General features: G+C 42.7%; 1 protein-coding gene and 2 non-coding genes across 5 annotated transcripts in view; 1 reads left to right on the plus strand and 2 right to left on the minus strand.

Annotated features, from left to right (window-relative positions):
• The window catches only part of Tmem245 (transmembrane protein 245), a 71218-nt gene that overhangs the window by 19415 nt on the left and 26017 nt on the right, over nucleotides 1-25786 (minus strand). For 2 of the 3 annotated variants that reach the window (XM_029539841.1, XM_021200619.2), the window contains 7 exons: nucleotides 23271-23375; nucleotides 18575-18657; nucleotides 16342-16432; nucleotides 10699-10797; nucleotides 8766-8897; nucleotides 4057-4179; nucleotides 3777-3922 (listed from right to left, as the gene is read on the minus strand). In XM_029539841.1, coding sequence (XP_029395701.1) covers nucleotides 3777-3922; nucleotides 4057-4179; nucleotides 8766-8897; nucleotides 10699-10797; nucleotides 16342-16432; nucleotides 18575-18657; nucleotides 23271-23375 — 779 coding nt within the window. Of the gene's footprint in view, nucleotides 1-3776; nucleotides 3923-4056; nucleotides 4180-8011; nucleotides 8048-8765; nucleotides 8898-10698; nucleotides 10798-16341; nucleotides 16433-18574; nucleotides 18658-23270; nucleotides 23376-25786 lie in introns of all 3 variants that reach the window. The other variant, XM_021200620.2, reaches the window with a different exon arrangement.
• Nucleotides 1860-1990, minus strand: LOC115064316. The gene has a single exon (XR_003844155.1). It is a non-coding gene; the product is annotated as a small nucleolar RNA SNORA17 (small nucleolar RNA).
• LOC115064297 lies at nucleotides 20100-20226 on the plus strand. Its single transcript, XR_003844139.1, has one exon. It is a non-coding gene; the product is annotated as a small nucleolar RNA SNORA44 (small nucleolar RNA).

Raw genomic sequence — 25786 nt, forward strand, 5'->3', positions numbered from 1 at the left:
ATAAGGTTCAAAATTTCAAGGCCACGCACAGTAATCACAAAGGAAACCCACAGTTCAGAGGCAAATCTTTAGGACACACACTTCTGTATACCATGCAACTAACTCCCAGTCTCACTTGTGCCTAACTAAAGTATCATATGAAATCAAACTTCATGATTTTTCATTTGATCATATACTGATGACTTATTTATAAAACTGGTGTCACTGAGCACTTAAAGAGAATGAACTACAATTTTTGTAATTGTCTATTCTTCTATTAATGTTCATCCACAAAGAATATTTCTACTTGAACATAATCCTACAGGGTGAAAATTCTTTTTTTAAATTTTTTTATTGGTTCTTTGTGAATTTCACATCATGCACCCCAATCCCACTCATCTCCCAACACCCCCAGACCCTCCCCTCTACCCTTGCAACTTTCCCTACAACAGAGTTGCTGTGGAAGCTGTAGTGTGCCACGGTGTGTCCCACAGTGCATCCTTTTGTCCACACTTCTTTGCCTGCACATGTTCATTACAATGACTCACTGGTCTGGTACAAGTCCTCTGGCTTCTGCTACTCTATCAACACTGGATCCTCACTGGGGCTCCTCTCAGATACCCTGTGGTTGCCCAGTGTCACGGAGATAGGCTTTGGATCTGCAGTGCCCCTCTGTACACTCTAGCAGTTCACTGATGGGGTAGATGTTGGAGTGGGCCAATTCAAAGCCCTGGATCTGGGCCTGAGAGGTCTCTGACCTGATCAGCCCACTGGCTCCCATGCTCTGCAGCCCCACACCCAGGTCCTGCTCTACCCTGCTGCCCAGGTGAGGTGCAGGGTCTGCTCTCCCAAGCGTTGCATCCAGTGAGGGACATGGCCAGTTCTCCCACTCTCAGAATCCCAGGGCCAGCTTTCCCATCTGCCAAAAATGAGGGAGGGGAAGTAGGGTATCTCTCCCTCCTCAACACCACCATCTAGCAGGCAAGAGGCAGGGCTGGCTCTCATGCTCTCACACCCATAACCCCAGCAACCCTGTTCAGCTCTGCTGTGCTGCCCAAGTGAGGTGCAGAGGCTGCTCTTCTGAGTGCTGCTGCTGGTGAAGGACAGGGCCAGCTCTTCTGCTCTATGACCCCAGGTCCAGGACTCCCACTTGCTGTAGGTGGTAAGGAAGGATGGGGGAAGAGGGTATCTTTCCCTCATCCAAGCAACCACAGGGAGATGAGTGGTAGGGCCAGCTGTTCCATGCACACATCCTTAGGCCCAACTCACCTGCTGCTCTGCTGAGTACTGCAGCTGGCTAGGGTCAGGGATCCTGCACTCATACCTCTAGAGCCAGTACTCCCACAATGCCCAGGTGAAGAGAGGGGCCGAGCATAGCCCTCGGACATCAACAAGGCCACAGTTAGCAGCCTAGACCAGGGATGTCTGCCTGGGTTTTGGTGGCAACATCCCTCCCAGATGTGGCCTCCAGTGGCAGCACAGGCCAGGACCCAACCATGGTCTCAGGTGGCATCACTGGCTATTCACACGAGGTTCCTCCTCATTGCCCGTAAGTGTCCAGTTCTGCCTCTCTTCATTGTGACCACATCCTTATTTCTCTTTCTCTTCTATTTCTCAACCAGTCACTTGCTCCTTTTAGTAGCGCTGAGTGTCTGGGGTCATCTCAGGAGTGGTCTCAGAAGTGCTAGGCCCCGCTCGTGCATTATGGCACCAGGCAGGGGTCATCTCAAGCATGGTCTGTACCCCCAGGCCAGCGTGGTACAAGACTGGGGTTCATCTCATCTGAGACGCACTCCTCTCCCAGCCTACCCAAGTGGCTGTCTGTCTTGGCTCACTCTGGCACCAGACTGGTAGTCATCTCAGGCTTACTTTTTTCAGGGACTGTTGGGCTACTAATCATTCAGATGTTCACAGGTCAGAACACTGAGTGTAGACATAGCCTCTTTTCTCTCTGCCACCTCCTGACACACATGTGACACAGCAGCCACCCCTGCAACGCCTTTGGGGCAGAGGATGAAAATTCTTACTTAGCTCTTAGACACAGTGCACTGCCGCTTTCCTCCTGAAGACTCCTGAAAGGAGCCCTTCACAACTCAAACATAGGAAGTATTCATTATAAGTCTGTAAAGGAACAGCGCACAGGTCTGCAGAGTGGAAAAGCCAGTCACAGTGGACCATGGCCAGTCAGTGGACCATGGCCATCCAAACCCACTCATCAGCTTTCAGATCCAACAGACTACAGTGCCAATAGTAAATTATTATTAATATTAAATGATAACACCTAGCATGGTAGTATGCATTTGTAATCCTAGTAACCCCAGTATTCATCAAACACAGAGAGATAGGAGATATCCAGTTCAAAGCCAGCCTGGGTAGCAAAGTAAGATTCAGTCTCCAGAGACCGGGGGGGGGGGGGGGGTTGGGGTGAAGGGAGAGTAGGGGATACTGGGCTAGGTTGGGTGCAGAAGTATCTTGCATAAAAGCACCTTGATGTCAGTCAGAAAGTTGCTTCCTGTAGGAAGCACAGTAGGTACACACCAGAACTGTAACCACAGAAGTTGAAGCGTCTATGAGAAGGGCTCTGCTGGAAAGCTGGAGCACAGCTGGCCTTTAAAGGATCTTCCCGGACCATGCACCTGTTGTCCCCACAGCCTGGCCTCAGCCAGACTGACGGAGGGTTGCTGCCAGCCTCTCAAAGGCTATTTTTATGCTACTGGGAAGAGAGGGGTTTTGTCTGTTTTCTTTTCTTTTCCTTTTCCTTTTAGGGGAATAATGATTACAAAAGACTTTTTAAAAAGCAGATAAACAAAAGATAACCTATTGCTGCAATTTTCATCATTAATAAAGACCTTCCCCAAGCTTCCTGAGCAGGAATGGGGAGAAAAGCTGAGGGCATTTCACACACGCATACAGACAACAACTATCGCGTCAGTTCAAGGTGTCTGGATGACTAGTTCCAAACAATGATACTCTTTAGAAGTATATGGAACTAGCAATGCCCAAGACTCCACCGCGTAACTGGCTTTAAGTCTGCTTAGCTAACCACTCGATGCCATTGATCATTTCTCAATGTGACTGAGTCACATAACTGTCTGTCTACTCCTAATAGACGGTATAATGGGTGCCACAACCATTTACTCTGAATAGCTAGGAATCCACAAAAGTAAGACTATAGCATCTCTTACTTGGCAATGAGTCATACGACAAGGAAGGCGCTATGGGGTCTAGGCTGCAAACAGCCAAACCCTTCCAGAAAGAGAAAAAGAGGAGCCAAGAAACTGAGCTTGCAATACATGAACTCGAGAGGCTTGCTGCATGGAAAATTTTGACCAGATACAATGAACAGACTTGGAGATAACTAAACATTGTACTTCCAGTAACACTATATTTCCACTGTATTTCCCGTATCTTATCCCTGCAGAGGACAGCTTGAACATAACAAGAGGGACAAAACAGGAGGGTCCTGAAATCAGAGAAGGGCCTTAAGGAGGTAAAGACAATGTGGGAGGAGGGGGTGTTCTCCTGAGCAAATGCCAAGGTGATGGAAACCTGACTAAAGCCAATCTGTGAACGCATATCATGTCTTTGTAAATCACAGCTACAGAATAGAGTGGCAAACTCCTGGGAACTTTTCCTCAAAGCATGTGCTCTGCTCCTAGGACCTTCTTAAAGTAAGGTAAAGGTCTTGAAAACACCGGTATCCTTCGCTACTTCCACACTGAATGTTTCTATGAATACAAGGAAGATAACTGGGATGCCACAGGAAGCTAGTAAGAACAGCACATCCTTGTCCCTACCTGATAGCCTCCTCCACAGACTGGCCGATAATGTTAGAGGAAGGGCCTGGCTGAGAGAGTGGTGTCAGGCTGATCACCCACTTCACTGGCTTGTAGTACTCATCACTGGAACTTAACAGATAAAACAGTGTGGTCAGGAAAATTATCTGCAAAACAAAGGACAGGATTTCCTAAAAATCACATTTATGAACCTATAAAAGCTATACATGCTCAAAAACAGAGCCCAGGAAATGCTGTAATATATAAGGGAATACAATGTGTGCTCTCTAACTGTACCTACCAGAGACAGCACAAAGTTGAGAAGAGCAGTGCCACTGTAGAAGAGGATGGTCAGCAGGGTGGTGACTGTGGTGAACAGCAGGCTCACGTTCCGGCTCATAACAATCCACAGAGACTCCAGGATCTGATGGAGAGGGACAACTGGGGTCAACACTAATCCTCATAAAGGGGGCAGCTATAGCCACATAGTGTGCTTGTAGGGCACTGTCTTACCAGCCATAGTGGAAAACATAAAAACTGTTGCCTACTTTATAAGCAGAAAAAACATCCAGAAACATCTATGTTCAATAGTAAAGAAAATGGCTAAGTAGTTATTATAATGACTCCACTCCAAATAACATTTAAAATAGTACAGCAACTATCATAGACATTTCACTGTATTACGCTGGTTTTATTTGGTTAGTTTGGTTTCTCAAAACTGAGTTTCTCTGTGTAGCAGCTCTGGCTACCTTGGAACTCCCTTTATAGACCTGGCTGGCCTTGAACTTACAGAGATCTACTTGCCTCTGCCTCCCTAATGCTGGGATTAAAGGTATGCACAACCATTCCCAGCTTCTATTATGCTGTTTCTAAAACACAGGATGTTTATATATTCTATGAATTTTAACTATAAAAACAGAATATATGTCTACAGAAGAATATGTGATCTCTCTGTGGATCTATTTATTTTGGAGGGCTATAAGTGTAGGTCACTCATTAGATTAGCTAACTATCCTCTACCCTTACCATCTCTAACTCTGATTCAACTATAAATACAATGTATTATTCCAAAGTCTTGAAATCACAATGAAAATAATGAAGAGGCAAGGATCAATGACAGAGCCTTTCCGGGGACAGACTAAGATCACTCAGTTGGCCTATCACCTACAAATTCAAGAGAAGTAGTTATCAAAATGGTTGTGCACACTGTCAGTAAAACACTCTGAGCAAAGGGAGATGTCAATGTCTTCTCAGGTCCATTTTCACTTCTTGTGCCTTCATCAACTAAGACCCCTTATAATGTCTGTTCTTCCCAAGAGGGTACTTCCTCCTAATGAAGCACGAAGCAAAAGGATCAGGAGGATGAGTTCTGCCCCAGCTACTGAATGCTCCCAGGAACAGGGCTGTGAGGGCAGCAACGTGGGTAGCTTTACAGACACATGAGCTCAGTCACAAAGGGTTGCTGCAGCTACAACCGGAACCCTGACATCTGCAGTTCTCTGTGGGGCCTTTCTAAGACAGTAGCTCTGGTCTAGTCACATGCAGTCTATGCAAGGGTTGGCCATTCTTTTCCACCTCAAATGCACCATTTATAAGGGACACTGTATTGCCTTCAGAATGTCTTGCAAGCCTCAGCTTAGGCTTTATATGAAAATTCAACAGGCGGGTTTCATTTACAAAAACTCCTTACAAAAAAATCTTGAAAATGCTTCACTATGCCTACAAAAATATGCACGATTAACTGTTTGACCTTGTGGGATAAAGAATGAATGAACAAAGACACCGATTCTAAGAGACAATGTCTGTATTTGTAATTTGGCAAGCATACTTTTGGGGCCCCAGTCACTCTGGAATTTTTAATCAAAAAATTTACATAGTTTCTGAGTCACACAAATAAAAAACACCCTCCTGAAACTCTTAAGAAATTACCAGAATACAGCAATTGTAGACTGGGAGTCTCCAACAACAACCAAGTAACCCTTTTTACTTGAAAAGAGATCAACTAGAGACAACACAGAGGACAGTGCTGGAATGTTCACTCAATCATCAAAGTAGTTTTAGTTTAATCAGCAGGCTTAGAAACGAGGGATCAGCAAAGGCGGGATCAGTAAGAAAGCCCACAAAACTCAAAAATGCAACCAATTTGTAGAGGTAAAACTGCATCCTAACTCAAAAATGGCAAACACGAGCCAGGCTAGCATTAATGTATTCAAGTAGTGGCAACATAACCAAAAAGATGCCTCAAACAGTCCCCAGCCATGAAATGTAAGCCCAGAGGAGACTCACAAGCAGAGGGCAGGGCAGTCAGAAGGAACAAGCGGCCTCAGCATCCTCCTGCTTCGCTGCTTCCCACCCGAGTCCACCACCATCCAACCTCCCTCTGAGCGTCACTCTACGAAACCCAAGAAGCACAAAAACAGATCACTGCAAGGATGCAGGGGTCAAAATATGAACACAACTCTTTCCTACAAAGATGGGGTTACCTTCCTGTCAGACTAGGAGCCTAGAGCCACCGACCCTTTTTGGTTCATTTTCCTGCCCTAGCCTTATAGGAAATGAACTGCACAAGGAGGTCTCAGTATGCCACTTCAGCTCTACCACTCTTCTTTAAAGTACAAAAATAATAAAGAGAAGCTATAATGTGCCTCTTTGTATTAGTTTAGTTGACAATCTAACACCAGGCTCAATTCTAAAGTAGTAATAAAGAACTTAAAATCTAGTCAGGGACCTGGAGAAATGGCTCAGCGGGTAAGAGCATTTGGCTGCTCTTACACAGGACCCAGATTCCGTTCACAGCAGCCACATAGTGGCTCATAACCATCTGTTAACTACAGTTCCAAAGGTTCTGATGCCCTCTTCTGGCCACTGTAGGCACTGCATACATGCATGCAGGGAAAACACTCATAAGGACAATAAAAATAAATCTTAAAATTATTCAGAAAGACTGAACATCAATACTAAATAAGGTAAACTATACTCAAGCAGCAAGTAAGGGTGGGTGAGGGATCTGAGTGTAGGGGAGCTCCGTGTCTTCTGAAGCACCCTGGGGAGAGCTGGGGAACCTGCCAAAACATCAGAGGAGACCAAAGCAAACCCTGTGTGCAGCAAACCCTGGAGCCTGTGCTCGGAGGCACAGGCAGGTGCATCTCTGTGAACTGAGGCCAGCCAGGCCTACAGAGACGACTATGCCTCAAAACTCACAACAAGAGACAAATAAGGCAAAGAAAAGAAACAAAGAGAGAAAGTGTGAAACAAAGAGATCCAGAGCTCTCCCAAGGATGAAACATGTTCTCAAAGATAATACATGCTCTGTAAGAACCCCATTCCTCAAACAACCAAAAAAGAAAACTGAGTGTTTACTGCTTTAATACACTGAGTCTGTTACTAAAACAAGAACAATTTTATTGGTTCTCTAAGGAACTTGAATGAGGAGGGTTAAATTAGAAAATATTTACAAAACATCTAGCATGATATAAATTAGGAACTTGTGTGTGGACATTCATGTGTAGATCACATATGTCTGTGCATGCATGAGAATGGAGGACAGAGGTCGACATCAGAGGTCTTCCTCATTCACACTCTACATCATCTTTTAAGACAAGGCTTCTTACTGCACCTGGAGCGCATCTATCAGACAGACTGTCCAGCAGGGCCAGATGCTGCCTGCCTCTGCATCCCACCCCACCCCTCTCAGCACTGGGGTTACAGGTGTATGCCACCACCTCTGACTTTTACACAGGTGGAGAGAGTCTGAATTCAGGTCCTCATGATTGTACAGCAGACTTTTTCAACTAAGCCATTTCCTGAGCCCCAGAAAAAAGTATTTTTAACACATTAAAGTGTGTTCATGGTCTCATGAAAATTTTTTATTGACTAGATTGAAACATGCACATTAAAATCCTTGAGAACCACTGGGCTAGTGAAAGCAGAGGGAAGGGATTATCAAAACAAATAGTTGGGCACACTGTCTAGTGGCTGTAATAAAAGGTGCTTGGAGACTGAGGCAGGAGGATTGCTTGAAGCCACGAGTTCACAGACAGCCTGGGAAACAGAGTGAGTCCCTATTAATTAAGTAAGCTGTTAATTAGAACACAGAAAATGAAAGACATCACTTTTCAGATTTCACTTCAGATTGTGGCAGCACCTCAGCTGAGAGGCAAAGCGTGGAGTGCAGGGAAGTGGCTGAGCTGAGGGGGAGGTGAGAAACCCAAGAGTGTCAGAGAGCACCAAAGGCTGGAACAAAGTCACATCTTTACCTTCATCTTCCATATTTGGAAGCCAAAAGATAATATCTAAAATGGCAAAACAAGAAAGAGCATGATAAACATCACTTTGGCAATCCAGAGGTAAACACCAGAGAAGGCTGTCTAGCAGCAGAGAGCTAGTCCCAAGTCTCACACAGGCGCCGTCCAGCTATGCTCCTGGATCACTCCACTCAGCCTGAATTCCTTAGACCTTAGTACTGTGAGTACTTCTAAATTTGTTAATTTGATGAGAGTCACATGTTTGTTCACAAGAAAAATCTTCTCTGTGAAGTCACATGCCAAGACACCTGGCGAAGTGGCTCTGGGGAATGAAGGTGGTGATTAAGGTTCAAAAATGGGGCAGGAAAGATGCAAGGCAGACGGAGTCAGTGGGAAGCCAAGCTGGTGCAGCCTTTACACTTATTCCTCTAGTGATCTCCACCCCTATTTCCACATATCAAGGGCTTTACCAACCAGAAAACCTGGTCTGTCTGTAATGTCCAGCTTAGGGCACTCTGGTGACCCTGAGCCCACAGGCTTGTTCATGTGTTTTAGCGTTTCTTGGGTGTTCTTACCCCATCTGGAAAACACCAGGGGAGCCAGACCTCAAGACTCAGCCTCTGGACAGCTTTCTGTTTAATCAAAGCCTATGCATTCCATGGCACTGAAAACAGGGTAGCTGAAGACACTGAAGTAGGAAAAGCTGGGATTCTTTCTGTTCTCAATTCCGAGTTTAATTCAACCAACAATAACCACTACATCTTACCGAAAGAAAAGTCTCGATGTTCTCATGAACGAAAGAGGCAATATCTTGCCAGTCCAAAATATCTCCCAGCCAGCTGTTCTGTCGACTCACATGCATCTTGTGCCCTTTGTGCCTTCCAGAGTGTGTCACGTTCTATGGGACAAGGCCAGTGACATGTGAAACTCCCACTTTAACACGTCTCTTTTGTTCTACACCTGTTTATAATAATTCAGTAAGTACTCACCTACGAAAATCCTTATAAATTTAAGATATTAAGTTAGAGTTCCACCTAAAGACTAGTAGTCCAGAATTTCTGCATTCACATCCAGGTACTGTGTCTAGGGTGACACAATTGCTTCTCTCCTAATCAGGAACTCACAGCGCCCAGAGGGTGCATGTAAACCTTCACTTCCTTCAGTGCCCCCTACCTTCTCTTGATTTCCTACCTTTGCCTCTTTCTCCAGTCTTAATTATATATACTATGTAATAATGTAAGAGCAGAAAGAGAAGAGACTAGCACAGAGACAAGAAGGGGTGTGGGATCTAATTTGTCTATCTGTCTGTCTGGAAAAAATTTACATGGGCAGGAAGCACTGAATTTGAAAGGGAAATGAACAGACAAAATGAGGTTAAAATTCAGAGGCAAGTTAACATTTTGTGTGCCCTTCCTTTCTTCCCTGAGCGCAGATGCTCTATAGTTTGCTGCATGTGAGAGGGAGAGAAGAACACCAAATTTTCCCATGTACACATCTGTCTTCAAGTCTCTGGCTCTCCAACAAAAAAAATGGGGCTCAAACAGGGTGAATGACAAGAAAGGCTACACGTTAAGAAGATCTAGAGTAAGCACAAAAAACTAACGAGACCTTTCTAACTGTGTAGCCCCTCAGATAGAATGAAATACTTTAGCTCACATACCACTGTTAGCTTTAACTCTCAAGTCTTATCCATGGACGTCATTATAATTCCCTCATCTCAGGGAAAGACCACACCAGGTAAAACATGTCACTAAGCAAGAAACTCAAACTTGCCACCCTCCTCTGGCATGTTCTTCCTCTCTTCAAGTTAACCTGGGAAAACCCAGCAGCTCTACACCCACCGTTCATATAATGTGGTCTCAGCAGCTCACCAAACATGGCCTAAGAACTGGCTCAGCAGAATCTGCTAGAGTGGAAGCCATGCTTGTTCTACCATAAACTCTAAACCAAGAGTATGTAAGTATAAGCAACAGAAAAAGCCGTCTGGAAGGGAAAGTCTCTGAAGTTTAGATCTATTTCTGTCTCCTCAAACAGAAAGGTTTTCAATGTCTAGAATCCACCAGTTCCAAACAATAGCCACTAACCGTAAGTGGCTACTGAACATTTAAAATATGGTTCACACTAAATCTGAGCTGTGCTGCTGGTGCAAAACACACTCGATAGAGCTCAAAGACTTAGTTGTATACTGAATTTATTTTATAAGGTATATACTGAAATGACAGTGGAAACACTGAATTAAATGAAATATATTATTAAAGTTAATCTCATCCATTTTTAGTTATTTAATATTCTTGTCTATGTTTAGTTATTTAATGCAGCTACTAGAAAAATACCACCTATGTGGCTTGTAGAAGCTTGGAGTGTAACAGCTCAGTGACAGACCTTGTGCTTATTAACACATACGATGCCAGGCTCAATCCCCATCACCATGAGCAAACAGACGTGGCTTCTGTATCTGCACACAGCTACTGCAGAGGAAGATACTACACTATGAGCAAATGATGAAATAGGATACCTCAGAGATTACCGGGTTTGCCAAAGAAACTAACCACCAATGGCCGACACTGACAAAGGCTTAAGTTCTCGCTGCTGGAGTGGGAAGTTAAACTCCAAAGCTAACAAAGTCCTATAGACGCAATCACCTGTAAAGCACAATGGTGTTACTAGTTACTACGGACACTTAATCTAAAAGAACTTACCTTAACAAACCAAGAGTGATACAGTCTGTCCCACAGTTCTAGAACTTGCTTTTCAATCACAGCCGTATTGTTCACCTTATCTCCTAGAATTTTGTGAAGCTAGAAATAAAATACAGGTACAATCTGATTAATATTTTAAGTAATTTAAATATGATCAATACGTGCTGGGTCTTTGTTTTGTTTTTAAATGCCTCCATGTTCCAGTAAATTCCCCCATCTTCGCTCTCATCCTCCCTCCCACTTCTCTTCCTGGGTGGAAGGGTACAAGAGAACAATACAAATGCAAACACACTTAATGACCTATTTGAGCTTATCCGTCCAATGGAAAGCCTTTTCCAAGCAAGTCTAGAGCCTAAGTCTTGCATTACTCCTATTAAGGGTTGCCATAAGACTCTTAAGTAAAATGTAGGGCCTTACATACAAGCACAAATCTATCCCTGAGTCTGCTGAGACAGGCAGGACTGGCAGGACAGACTTCTGGGAACCTGACACAGCAGGCACAACTTAGACTCACTATAGCATCTCATCCTATTTCCTTATTAGAGACATTTGGAAAGCTCAGAGGAAAGAGCTCAGGAGGAGATCACTTGCCTAGCATGTGCATGCAGGTCCTTGCTCAATCCCTAGCACAGGACAAAAAAAAAAAAAAGGATTTAGAGATTTTGATTTTTGTATGTGTAAATGTATGGGGCGTACATATGCACAAGTGAGTGTCAAAACCAATGGTGGACACCAGGTGTCTCCCTCCGTCATTTTCCACTTCACTTTTTGCGACAGGGAGTTTAAGTTAACCTTGAGCTCACCAGATTCAACTAGACTGGCTGGTCAGCAGCCAGAGATGCTACTGCCCCTATTTCTCAGCACTGGGATTGTAACACAACCACATTGGCCTTTTCTTTTGTTCATTTTTTTTTGAGACAAAATCTTTCTCATTTGTAGTCCAGGATGGTCTCCAATTCACAGAGACCCACCTGCTTCTGCCTGTCCTGGGGTTAAAGGTGTGGGTTGGGCTTCATTTACATAGGCGCTGGGGAGCAAATGCAGCTCTTCAGGCTTGTATGACAAACTGCCAAATACTTTACAAACTGAACCATCTCCTTAGTCTCAAAATAATTTTAAAAGACAAGCATTGGTTTGTAGTTCCATTTTCTTAAAATAACTGCTTCCATTTTTCACATTTTTCTATAACTTCCTATCCATTTACAGAGATGAAGTATAAAATCTGTGTTTGTTGAATCATAAGGATTTCTATCTCTAGTGTTTGTCACCATCTTACATTCAATGGTGTCTTGTTCATTTATTAAATTCACCATACTTAGTCACTACTCACAGGAGGATAAACAGTCTCTTTTTTCAGCATCTTCACATATGGTTCACGATTCACATCACCAGTGTAAAATGAAGAGTTGTCAAGGCAAGTAATGGAGTGCTGTGCACTAGCCAACAACGCTCTAAGGAGTTGTGTAAATACTGCTTTGGAGTACTGTACAGGACACCACTCTCCCCAAGGCATTATGAACTAACTGAAAGCCTGAATGATAATTTAGCAGGCTTTAAGTGGAAACTGTTATTTGTTCTTCATTCCTTTAATGATGAAATGCTAATTCTCCAAACTGGTTTACAATATGCATTTAGGGACTTCTTTGCCCACATGATGTTGGCCTTATAAATACCTGAACCAGTTAGCTCCCATATCTGGTACAAACATCTTATGAAAGTGGTTTGCTCATAAGCTAGACACAAATTATTCATAATAAATATAAAAGCCACCTATCTCTGAAAAGCATTTTACAACTTTGCTTTTACCTACATTGTGTGATCTTTGTAACCACCCAAGAGGGAAAAGAAAGTGGCTTTGTAGGCTGCAGATCTAAGTCAATGGAGCTCAGATACCCTAAGCTCAGACCAGTACCTCAAAAGGCACTAGTTTGGTTTTTTTTTCCTTCGAGACAGGGTTTCTCTGTTTAGCCCTGGCTGTCCTTGAACTCAGAAATCCACCTGCCTCTGCCTCCCTAGTGCTGGGATTAAAGGCGAACACCACCACATCCAGCCAAAAGAAGTATCTATGGTCCCTGCTAAGTGTGCAGAACCAGTACTGAACTGGTTAACATAGGGAATGGAAGTCTATCCCAGCAAGCCTAGCATTAGGGAGGCTGAGGCAGGAGGATTGAGTTCAGGCCAGGCTACACTATATAATGAGACTGTCTAACAAAATGAGAAGTCCTCTAATGCTCTCTCGGGTATAGCCTACGTGACCTCACAGTAGTGCTGAGCGCAAATACTCACATTCCCCTTAGTTACTTCTGTCTCTGAGCACATGGCTCTCAGATAGTCACAGGCCTCCTACACCAATTCTCCACAACTTCTGAGATTCCCCCAACCAGAACAGGCCTAAGGTGGTTAGTCAGCCTCAAAGAGGCATTACCCAGAGTGGCCAAGAGTGCAATGAAGCACTACCTTACACTGGCATCTTGCTTTGAACTCTGACTCCCAGTAGAACAATGAATGGCTCTAAAAAGAACACCATGGTTAAAAATAATATTGCATAACTGTAAAACATGTTGTAAAACTCACTACAACCCAGGGTGCTGTCAACCCAACAGAACATCAGTCAGCAACCCAGAACACCATCCTGCTGTGTTACAACATACACTGCAAGACACAAGACGACTGGATAGCATCTGAGGTGCTTCGCACCACTCTCAGCAGACTCCCGAGGCCTGAGGACTGTCAAAGTCCCCTGCCTCACTGAGCCAATCTCTGCTGCTGCCACTGTCCTCACACTAGCTCTCCTTGTCCTTTAGCCACAAGTCCTCACTGCCACTCAGAGCCTTGGAAGGCTTCTGCCTAGGCCAGGCTTCTTTCCAAGGCCTTCAAGCATTAGCGCTTGTAAACCACTTCATGACTCTAAGCTACTGAAGATGTAAAGCTCACTGGGGCCACACATGTAGTATCAATGTGTTTTTAACTACTGCATTCATACCTTACAAGTCACCCATTTTAGTAGATAAGCCAACAGTTGTATATATAGTTATAGTCATTTAACCACTACAATTAATTGGCATCACCCATTAGTACATACTCATTCCCTCAGTCTCTGGAAGCCATCACTCTTCTCTCTGTTTAGCGCGCACGTATTTTATCTTATGGCTGGCCCTTTATTACTATTACTACTGTGTACACTGAGAGGAGTGCCATGCACACATGTGAATGTCAGACGACAAGTTTTGGAGTTGGTTTCCTTCTCCCATCATGTGGGTTCTGGGGCTCAAACTCAGGTGACCAGGCTTGGACAGCAAGTGCTTCACCTACTGAGCCACATGACTGAGCCACATCGCCAGACAATCATTGCTTTTTTTTTTTTTTTTTTTTTTTTTAAACTTACCATTGTATTTTTTAAAGTTAAAAAAATGTTGTGACATTTATCGGTATTTCTTCAAACTTCCTACCTTAAAGGCAAAAACACTCAAAAGCTGTTTTATGACCTCTACACATCCACCTGCCTACCCACCCATCCACACACATCTCTACCCTCTATCCCCTTTACACAAGAAAGCACACATAGAGCCGGGCGTGGTGGCGCANGCCTTTAATCCCAGCACTCGGGATGCAGAGCAGGCAGATTTCTGAGTTCGAGGCCAGCCTGGTCTACAAAGTGAGTTCCAGGACAGCCAGGACTATAACAGAGAAACCCTGTCTCGGAAAAAAAGAAAGAAAGAAAGAAAGAAAGAAAGAAAGAAAGAAAGAAAGAAAGAAAGAAAGAAAGAAAGAAAGAAAGAAAGAAAGAAAGAAAGAAAGAAAGAAAGAAAGAAAGAAAGAAAGAAAGAACACATAGTCATGCAATCATACACCATTCATACACACTTCACACTTGAAATAAACTTACCACATCAGGCTGATCTATATACCAGCTAATGAACAAGTGATGGCTAATACATACTACCTGTCCGTCTTCTAAGTCAGAACCAAAAATATTTTATAATTTTGACCCCAATGTCCTCATTTTTTAGGCTTTTGAACAAGAGGCTACATAGTTATTTATTTTCTGTAAGTAGTCTGAAATTTATTTTTTAATCTAAGATGTAGTATTCACCAAAAATCCTTTTATCTTCTTACCTAAAAGGCAAGAATGTCAGAATAAAAATTTCTCCAATAAATAAATCAGAATAAAATGCTATGGCTTTATTAAAATAACACATTTAGAGAAAGCTGTGAGCTCTTTGCAGAAGCTGACTCTTCCTCCCACGACAGTTCAAAGATCTATAAACACATATTTATCTCTTGCTTGTTCAATTTTTTTCCAATATCATCATGTGCCAATTGATCAAGTGTCTTGGATAGACATAATAAACCTGACAGACAAACCTCTCAACTCTTAATGATCTCTTTTTCATAATTTGGGGTGTTAATTTTTTATGTTTGTTTTTTGAAACAGGGTTTCTCTGTGTAGCCCTGCCTACCCTGGAACTCTCTCTGTAGACCAGGCTGGCCTCAAACTCAGATTCACTTTCCTCTGCCTCCCAAGTTCTGGGATTAAAGGCCACCACTGCCTGGCAATTTTATTATTTTTGAAGATTTGTTTTATTTTATGAGTGTTTGATGCTTGCAGAGGACAGAAGGAGGTGTTAAATCCTCTGAAACTAGAGTTACAGGAAGGCCGTAAGCTGGTGTGCAGGGCTGGGAACCTCCCCAGTCCCCAGCATGAGCAGGCCATGCTTACCACTCTCAAGCTACCTCTCCAACACCCTGTTTTTGAATTTTAAAAAAAGAACTTAATTGCTTGTACAATTTTGGAGGTACACATTTCAGAGCCTTCAATCTTGTCAATCCTTGTATGACCCTAACTACTTAATCATATTAAGGCTGAAAATTAACTATATGCTCTGGGCAATATTAGGAGAGGGAGACAGACAAGTCCAGAGAAAGTGTGTCTTCCCGCTCCCTCTCTCCCTTCACAAGGCTCCACCCCTTTAGTCAAGTTCATCTCAAGCACGAGCACACTCATGCCTCTGGATCTTCACTCCACAAGTAACTGTTTAAAACTACACTCTTCCTTGGTCTGCCAGTCCTCCTAGGGTTATTCTCAAGCACCACCCTAAAGCACTTACTCTAGTTCCAGCCAGACATAGAGGTAGAAAGCTACATCAGAAAGAAACAAGGATTTAAAGTTAAGTCACCAGTGTGAGGCAAATTCATTACATGGCCATCTGGATCTGCTGAGCCTGCTAATCCTGTTTTCTCACCTGGAAGTGATAAACACCTCACAGTGCAACAGGAAGCTTGGGCTGTTAAATGACCTGGAAACTGCCAGGCACAGTGAGCAGCAGATACAGGACTCGATGTGTTTGTGCAACTTCTTTTCCTCCACAAAGTCTTATTTGACCAGTTAAGTTCTGTGATCATTCTATCCTAATACACAAATAACTCAGAAAGAAAGTTAAGCAGTCAACCTTTCTAGAGTATTCAGTGTACTGGCACTGTTCAGTGTCATATCCTGAGAGTTTGTTCCACTTTATGGCACTTGCCTATATATAGATTTAAATGTATTTCAAAAACAGAATATCTGCATATCTTCTATCAAAGGAAGAAGTTGCTCCTGTGAAAATCCTGCAGAGAAAGGCACAAGAAAAGCTCATTTCTTACCTTATGAGTTATCCATTCCCGTCCATACTGATACACATTGTTTGCTGCCGAATTAAGAGCTCTTTGGACCACCTGAGCCTCAGGAAGCCAACTGACAGAAGAGAAAATGGAAAGAGTACATTTTCAGTATGTTCTTCTAACAAAGCTTTGAACTAAAGCTACCAACAATAAATTATTGACGGATCACTAACTCAGAGAACATCTGATGGCAGGCCTGAAGATCCTGACCTTGACTCAGAGGCTCTGCACTCTAGCTCTCCCTGAGAACCTCTTTTCCATCCTCTCCTGTTTCTCTGGTCACACATGTGCTAGCTCACCTGCCTAGTCAGCAGAGAGGACATGATTCCGGAGCACTGACACACTCAATATCCAACAAGATTCTCAAGTATGGGTCATGGACAACCAGCTCCCAACCTTCCTGGGAGCCTGCTAAGAAATGAAAATGCAGCTGGGCATTGGTGGCGCACGCCTTTAATCCCAGCACTTTGGAGGCAGAGGCAGGCGGATTTCTGAGTTCGAGGCCAGCCTGGTCTACAAAGTGAGTTCCAGGACAGCCAGGGCTATANAGAGAAAGCCTGTCTTGAAAAACCAAAAAAAAAGAAAAAAAAAAAAAAAAAGAAAAGAAAAGAAAATGCTTGAGCCCAGTTCCAGACCTACTGAAAGACAAATGTGTACCCTAAGAGACCCTGAAGATGTCCGAGATCCATAGACCTACTGAAACATAGACCTACTGAAATGCAGAACCAAAGAATCCAGGATTTAAAAGGATAAGCAAATTATTTTCAATCTTCCATCTACCCATGTCTTCATGTGGAGTCTCTTCACAAAGGTCCAGACATACTAAAAACTGTAGCTTTCAAGTTTCATTTGTTCTACAGTAAGAAGTCTCCCCTAGCCGGGCCTGGTGGCGCAGGCCTTTAATCCCAGCACTTGGGAGGCAGAGGCAGGCGGATTTCTGAGTTCGAGGCCAGCCTGGTCTACCAAGTGAGTTCCAGGACAGCCAGGGCTATATAGAGAAACCCTGTCTCGAAAAAAACAAAACAAAACAAAACAAAACAAAACAACAAAAAAAAAGAAGTCTCCCCTACTTCAACCAAGAAGCCTTTTTTCACATACTTAATACTTTCCAAAACCCAGAAACACTTTGTATATCCCCGAGACTGTACATCAGTGTTATACACCTATAGATACAATGCTATTATGCCCTGTGTAAAGATTATCCTTGTATTATTCAAATGCCAATTTGTGTGTGCCCATATCTTGGTTTCAGTCCTTATTTTAAGCCTCTTCTCTCTCAATGTTGTGTAAACATTGCTCCCCATTATTCCCTGATCAGTCAATAAAGCTAGCTGATCAGCCAATGACTGAGCAGGGGAAAGAATAGGGCTGAACTTTCTCACAGGGAGGGATGAGGGGTGGGGTGGAGCAGAGAGAGGGGAGAGGGGGAAATAGCCATGGGAAGAGAAACCAGGAGACATGGGGATTCTGGCTAGGGGATAGCCAGAGTAGCTTAGAGGATTAAAGCAGAGTAATACTGTTCAGTTGTGCCCTTATAGCTTAATAAGTAAATATAATGCTCCAGTCTTAATTATTTGGGAGCTAGCTGGATTAAAAAGAAAAACAAACACTTAACAAAAACTGTCATTAACATATACCAAATGTCAAACTTCACAAATTTAGTAGGTCTGGTTTCAATTATCTAATCATGCTGAAAGGCCAAGGCAACAATACCCAGGTTTTTATTTTTCTGAGGCTCAAATATGATACATGCTACTAAGCTGGCCCATGAAATGAGTCAGAACACTATTAACAGCCTCAGTTCTTAGCAGCTTCATGGACTGTGTACATACAAGATGATATAAAGAAAATTGATTGCTGTCAATAGCCACAAAAGTTAAAATATCTGGAAAAATGTTCTTTCATAAGGAGAAAAGAGTAACAAAATATGTCAATAAATTACAAGGTAATTTTGGGACATGCCTGAATTCTCAGTACTTGGAAGTCTGAGGCAAGAGTGGGTGTCTGAGTGTTAGGTCAATCTGACCGTCACAGCAGTACCAGAAACTGTCTCTAATCTGAAGTACTTCCTCACCACAGTATTCCAGCTATCAAAGCTTTGGCAAACCGTATTCTTCTCTTCTAATGTAGCGTTATCAGTGAACACTGGTCCATACAAACAGATGCTGAAACCAGGTCACCCATGTGCATCCTGGGTTCCCAACAGTGTGCTTACTTTGCCCACTCTGGGTGGTTTGCTAGAGTTTCATTAATCAGACTACTTGTGACTTCAATCATGTGTACACTCTCTTGATGTACCTATAACATAAAGAGGAAAAAAGTAAGTAATAAACACAATTCAGGATGTCTTTTTCTGTTACTTTTATAGGATCAAATAATTATATATCCTGATTTTATTAATTTAGAAGTAGGTATTTACAAGTTGCTAAACATTATACACTGAATACACACACACACACACACACACACACACACACACACACTCTTCCCTGTTCTCAAGAAGCTCAATAAACTGATTTTTAAAATATCCAAACACTTAACTCATGAACAAGTACAGATTATGTCCATGCTTGTACCTTCACATGCAATACCAAACCTTTGCACTAATACAGTGAGTGTGCAGAGTGAGACACTGGGTACTGAAACTAAAACCTGCCTGTTGTGGTAGTTTGAATAAAAATTCAAATTTCCCCATAGGCTCATATTATTTGAATGCTCAGTCACCAGGGAGTGACTATTTGGAAAGGATTAGAAAGTGTGGCCTTGTCAGAGGAAGGGTGTCACTGGGGGTGGGCTCTGAAGTTTCAAACCCACCCCAGGCTCAGGCTTTTCTGTGGTCCGTAGATCAGGATGCAACGCTGTGCTCCAGTACCGTGCCCCGCTGCGTGACACCAAGCCATGTTCCCACCATAATGACAATGAACTCTGAAACCGGAATCAAGCCCCCCGTTAAATGCTTCCCTTTGTGAGAGTTGCCTTGACTGAGGTGTGTCTCACAGCAATAGAACAGAGACTAAGGCACTTCCCCAATAACTAACAAAATAAGCAGGATAAAGATGGGAGAAGCCAAGTCAAGAAAATGTTTTCTTTACCACTTTAGCTCTCCCAAACCTACACTTCTTAGAAGCTGTAGGTACAATTTAACACATCAACCACAATTTACTTCAAGCTAATACTGACTTACAGGAAGCAACTGCTCATCAGTACAGCTCCATTTCCCAGCCCTTTCTGTGTACTGTGGCATACTATGTACACATAACACACATTGAATAGCTCATCTCTATATCACAAAGTCTAGACAATGTACCATGTTTTCTTTAAATAGTTACAGTATTAAAAACAAAAAACAAAAAAAAAAACCTAAAAACCTAAAAGAGGGGCTGAAAGATGGCTCACTGGGTAAAAACACAGGGTGCTCTTGCAGAAGTCCGGGGTTCAGTTCCCAGCACTCATGTGGAGGCTCAGACCTATCTGTAACTCTGGCTCCAGGTGACCCAACACCTACTCTGACCTCTGAGGAGCACTGTGCATACACATGCACACAAAACAGTCATATACATAAAATAAAAATTTAAAATTAAAAAAAAAACTAAAATAGCACAGGGGAAAAATCTGCAGCTTTTCCATATGCCCAAGTATCACCCCTTTCTCTCCTATGGAGCCAAGGAATCTGCAGTCCTGTCTCTTCAACTAAAAGCCATTTTTTGTTTGTGTCTAGTTGTTTTAAAGATAAGGTCTGGTAGCATGTTTCCAAGGGCTGTGGCTGCTTGTAGCCATGGGATCGCCAAGTGCATGCCAGAGCAATGGAGAGACCGACAGCCCAGGTCAGCACAAGGCCTGCAGCGGCCACTCAGCTTTCCTATAGATTCTGGAGGAAAAACAAAGCTAAGGTCTGGCTATGTAGCTCTGGCGGGGTGACTGGTGTGGCCCACTACATTACTGTAGCTTTCCTTACAGAACACTTCTGCCATCAATTAATTGGGTCTGCGGTAACTTATCCGGAATGGTTTTATTTTGCCTTTACTTTTTGAAGGGGAAGAGAATCAAGTGGAAACTGAAGCCAGTGTCTTGGACAACACTGCCATACTTCCAGCTTTTTAATCTTTATTTTTAAGAACAGAGTCATTAAACATGAAATTCTTGGTTGTCAGGCTTTTGTTTTTCAGCTTTAAGACTTCATCCCTTTGCCTTTTCCTATGACTGTTTCGTTCCCTTAGTGCTGTAGCTATTGCCTTCACGAGTTCCTCTCTATCTCTGGCTATCCGCAGCCTCCCTGGAGTGTGCTGCGGTATGGGTGTGTCTGTGGTGACTCTGGAGTTTGCTGAAATCTGTGGGCTATACTTCTCCTGCCTTTCCCTTCTCGGCTCTCGGCATGCCAACTGCATGCTACTAGAAGCTTGGCTTGCATCTCTGATGCTCTGCTCACCTCCAACTAGACTTTGTCATTATTTTACAGCCATAATACCGTTAACTTCTTCTGGAAAGATGTGGACAAACACTTAAACACTCCACACTGACAACAGACGAAGAGAAATGCTGCTGCTCAAGTCTGGTTTAGTGAACCGGCAAGTTTAACTGGAATTACTCAGATGTGTGGGTGAGGGGTTACCTACAAGGCATGGGCGACTGTAAAGGCAACTACAGCACTGACACGAAAAGTCACATCCCCTCTTCAGCCATGAACTTCTTCCATATTCTCAGGAAGAAGAGCTCTGAGTGCCTCTGAAGAGCTGCCTTGTTACCCTAGTACCCTGATTTCAGGGTACTGAAGGATGGCGTTCCACAACAGACACCAACCACACAAGCTACACAGACAAAGCAGACAAAAGAGACTGCACCGAACATGCAAACAACAATTCCTCAGAGGAAGCTGCAGAGCTTTGCTGCAGAATAACTCGAAGCTAACGTGACTCTAGGAATTACCTAGCTGGTAATTTTCCAATGGCTTTAAGTGACATTGGTAAGAACTTGACAGTTTTACTCCTGTTTTCTGTGGAGAGGAAATTATGTGACCACCTCAGCCTGCTGTTGTCAAAGGACTTTCTGAGGAAGTAAATGTGTGACAAAGGTGTATTCAAGACTGACACTGAAGCTCTTCTCTGCCCAGGGGAGTGGAGCTGTCATTTACTAGAACAGAAGGACTGTGGGAAGAACAGTTTCTGATGTTACATTTGAGGTACCTATTAGACATTCAAGTAGACACTGTCTTGGTTCTCCAGAAACAATACCTTTATACTAGGGGGAAAAAGCCAAATACCCAATAGTGCTCCCTTAAAAGTTCAGTCCAGGGCTGGAGAGATGGCTCAGCGGTTGAGAGCACTGACTGCTCTTCCGAAGGTCCTGAGTTCAAATCCCAGCAACCACATGGTGGCTCACAACCACCCATAATGAGATCTGAAGTCAGTTACAGTGTACCTATGTATAATTAATAAATAAATAAATAAATAAATAAATAAATAAATAAATAAATAAATAAATAAATAAAGTTCAGTCCACTTAAATCCTACACAAGAAAGAAATGGTTCAACACCCACAAATTTACTCACTACAGCACGGAACGAATAAAGAGCCTGACATGTGAGCACAACTGAGGCAGGCAGGCAGAAGTCCTGTGCAAAGAAACACAACAATAAAGGGACAGAGAAGGGAAAGAGCCAACAGACAAAAGTACCGAGAAGTCCTCGGTAGCAGCCACTGCAGGTCAAACATGGTAAAAACTCATGGAGGGCTCATCTCTGTGTGACCACTACCTGAAGAACAGACAGGAACAGCCACGAGACAGAAAGACAGACAGATGTGCTAATGGAGCCAGCTACAGGGGAGAAAGCAAATAGACTGTAATGAGCCTGACTGAAGAACAGAACTCCCGAGTGGTGACAGCTCATGGTAAGCTCAATGCAACTGCCCTTGATCATCTACTGCTGACAGTTACTAGAGAAGAGTTAGAGAAGTTCTGATTCCGTGATTCCATGTAAGCTTCGCCATCCCCTGAAAATAGAACACCAAAATCTGGAAGTGGAGTCAAACAGAGTTCGATAAATAAGGACAAGAATGCACCAAAAGTGTAGAAAACTACCCTCGGCAAAGCCATCAGCGCAGAGAGAAAGTGCAGATGTGCTTCTTGAGGACATAAACATAGGAAACAAAACTACAGCTGAATCTGAAAAGTAAGAAATAAAGACCTTTATGTGAGCTGCCCTGTGTGCCTAGTGAGGCCTCCTTCCCTTCCTGAGGGGAGGTTAGTGGTCAAAGCCTTCTGAGAGTCTCCTCTGGGTCCTGATGTAGGGACAGCAATGGCCATACCATGCCATTTCAAACAGACACCAAAAGCACAAGCAACAAGGACACAAACAGATCCGTGGGACTGCAGCAGACTTAAACCCTCCACAGCAAGACTGGTGGCAGGAGGGAAGGAGCTAATGCAGAAACTGACGGTCGGCGCACAGGTGCACCTGTTCGTGGAGCTGCTCAGAAGACTGGGACAGGAGAGCCACCTGAACCCAGGAGTCTGAAGCCAGTGCCTGCACCACCAGAAGACATCAAGACCAGAACCCCGGCAGAAAAGAAAGAAGTGCACACTGCACTAACTACATTAAGGAGTTATGAGACTAGTTCAGAAACCTCAGTCTATGGCTGGGGCGGAGATTATTTTCAGGATCCTTTTTTTTGAACTGCACTTTCTGCTTAAGACTTGATGACAAAATAAAATGTACACAAATGAGATTTAAAAAGAAAACATTCTAGGCAGACAAACAGAAAAATTACTAATGTACAAAATGGATATACTTTAGTGAGCAGAGGTACTTCTGATAAGCCAAATGCTATTTTCCATTTGCTTCTGCTAGCTTCTTCTGCATATGCACTCTGACAAGGACTTTGTTCTAACAAGAATACTAGATAATGTACTTTACCTTCGCAGTCAGGAGAAGGGCCAAAAGAAGGGTTCCTATGACTAGCAAGAATATGATGAAAATGCTAATAATTTTATCTAACATCTTCTCCAACCAGATGATCATCTGCATGGAAATGAAAAAGGAGGATTATTTATCTTCAAAATATCACTTAATAAACACATGTATGTACTCAAATATCACAAATACAGGATATTCAACATTGCAAAGCAAACTATAGCATATTGATTAAAGCAATAAAAGCTATAAGCAACTTTAGAAAGTTAAGTATTAATTGCTGCTATTATGTGTAGAGTTCATTATTGTCATAGCTATGAGAAGAAAGTCAACCAGAACACGATCCATGTGTACTCCTGAATTCTCCTTATGCTACATTCACATTTCAATCTCTAATTCACGAGGCCTGGTAAATACATTCCAAACAAAACTATGATGCTCCATCAATTGAATTTGTCTCATGAAGCTGTCTTATCAGTTAGCCAACACAGATGGCTTGTGTATGCTCCTCATAACACTCATGTCTTAAATTATATAGAAAACAGGAGCAAAGAAAGACAGCAATTACATTCGAAGTGTAGTCTCCTTTCACTCCATTAGGGTCATAAAGATGGTAACTGTTGATGTATGTGATGTTAAGGCAGTAATAACAGCAAATTCAGAGTGACGGCTCCCAGGTCCCAGACCTTGGCAGGTGGATGTGTTCTACTGAGGTGGACAGTGGGCAGGTGAGTACTTTTTTGTGTTTATTTGTTTTGGTTTTAAAGTGTAGGGCTTTTAAATTTTAAAAAAGGTAAGTATAAGTGTTTATGTACTTGGGGGTACACACAGTGTGAGTATGGGGTCAGAGGACACTCTGAAGGGGGGGTCCTCTCCTTGCACCATGTGGCTTACACAGACTGAACTTGAGTCACTACACGTGGCCAAAGGTGCCCTTACCTGCTAATAAGCAAGTGCTACCACAGCCCCAGGGCTTTTAGATTTTAGATATTTCACAATAAAATGCTTTTAAAAGTCCTGCTATTCCACTAGAAGCTTCTATTCTATTGAAAACATAAGATTTGTGACATGATTCTAACTCAATGAAGTATATTAATCCTCAATATAGTAGCTGTTCCTTAATAATTAGATTTACACTTTCCTTAAGATGTTATTTGATATTCTATCTTTACTAGAACATTTCTTATTTTTTTACAACTCCAATAATACTACATCTTAAACACATTTTGGTTTTAGAATATGTAACAATGATAACTTCTACACTTTCTGCCATGCAAAGCCACCATTTAAAATTCAAAATTAGACTTAATTAGATCAATAATGCTAATGTGCCATACTGTGCCCATCAACCCAAGCACGAGCTATATACAGCTAAGTTCTTCTAATTTAAATTGAAACTATGCTCACTATACAGTGAGTAAATTTACTAAAAGCAACCATTTTACAAAACAGCGCAACTTTTATATTTATTTATCCAAAGGCTGAACTCTTCCTGTCTTCCATGAAGCACACTGTACTTCACTTAGCACCACAGTGAGCTCAGACACAAAAAGTTAATCTATGATGTTGACACTCAAGAGCTTCAAACAGAAGAGTTAAGCTTCAATGCATGCTACCAAAGCATCAGAGACAATGCAGAGATTAAAAAAACAAAACAAAACAAAAACAACAACAGGTTTCTAAGGTATGGAAGGTCAGGTGTCTTACTCTGAAAATAAGTTCTAAAATCAATGAACTGACAAGTTTTGCATCAGGACGCAGCTGGGCCCTAGGGTTCCTGGGGCAGCTCCCTGAGGAAAGGCTACCTCATTCCTCTCCAAAGCTCTGTAAACCAGGAGTATGGATTATATCATAAATACTAAGCTTATTTCAGGGTTACAACCAGATTAGTTTGTAAAAGTATTGAAAGAAGCATCCTTAAAAGCATGGTTTAAATGAAAATAATCTTCTGAGAAAGCATGGAGCCCTAACCTCCTATTAGGTGGCATTAACATACAAACCATGGGATTCCATAGAGCCCCCAGCACAGTTTCAAACTCGAGACTTCATAGTTTTAAGTAGAGTGGAATCTTCCTAACTCCAATTTTGTCAGAAATTAAATTTCAGAGACTCTGTTCTTTCCAACCTGCTGCATACTGAAGGGTGTGCTCTTGCAGAGGCCCCAGGTCCAGTCCTAGCACCCACATGGTAGCTCCACTGTCTTTAACTAGTGTCAGAGAATCCAATGCACTCTTCTGGCAGCTTCAGACATACGTGTACATAGCACACATATATACATCATACATACATATATACACATACAAAGTAATGAAGGCAAAACACTCATACACAGTTAAACAAATAGGCCAGTAAAGCTGAATCAAGAAAAAGCAGCAGCAACTGGTGAGTGTGTGAGTGAACGAGAGCAAGAGAGACGTGGACATTGGAGGTGAGTGAAGGAGAGAGACGTGGACAGAGGAGGTGAGTGAAGGAGAGAGACGTGGACAGAGGAGGTGAGTGAAGGAGAGAGACGTGGACAG

Source organism: Mus pahari, chromosome 6, assembly GCF_900095145.1.
Source record: "Mus pahari chromosome 6, PAHARI_EIJ_v1.1, whole genome shotgun sequence".
Classification (NCBI taxonomy): Eukaryota; Metazoa; Chordata; class Mammalia; order Rodentia; family Muridae; genus Mus; species Mus pahari.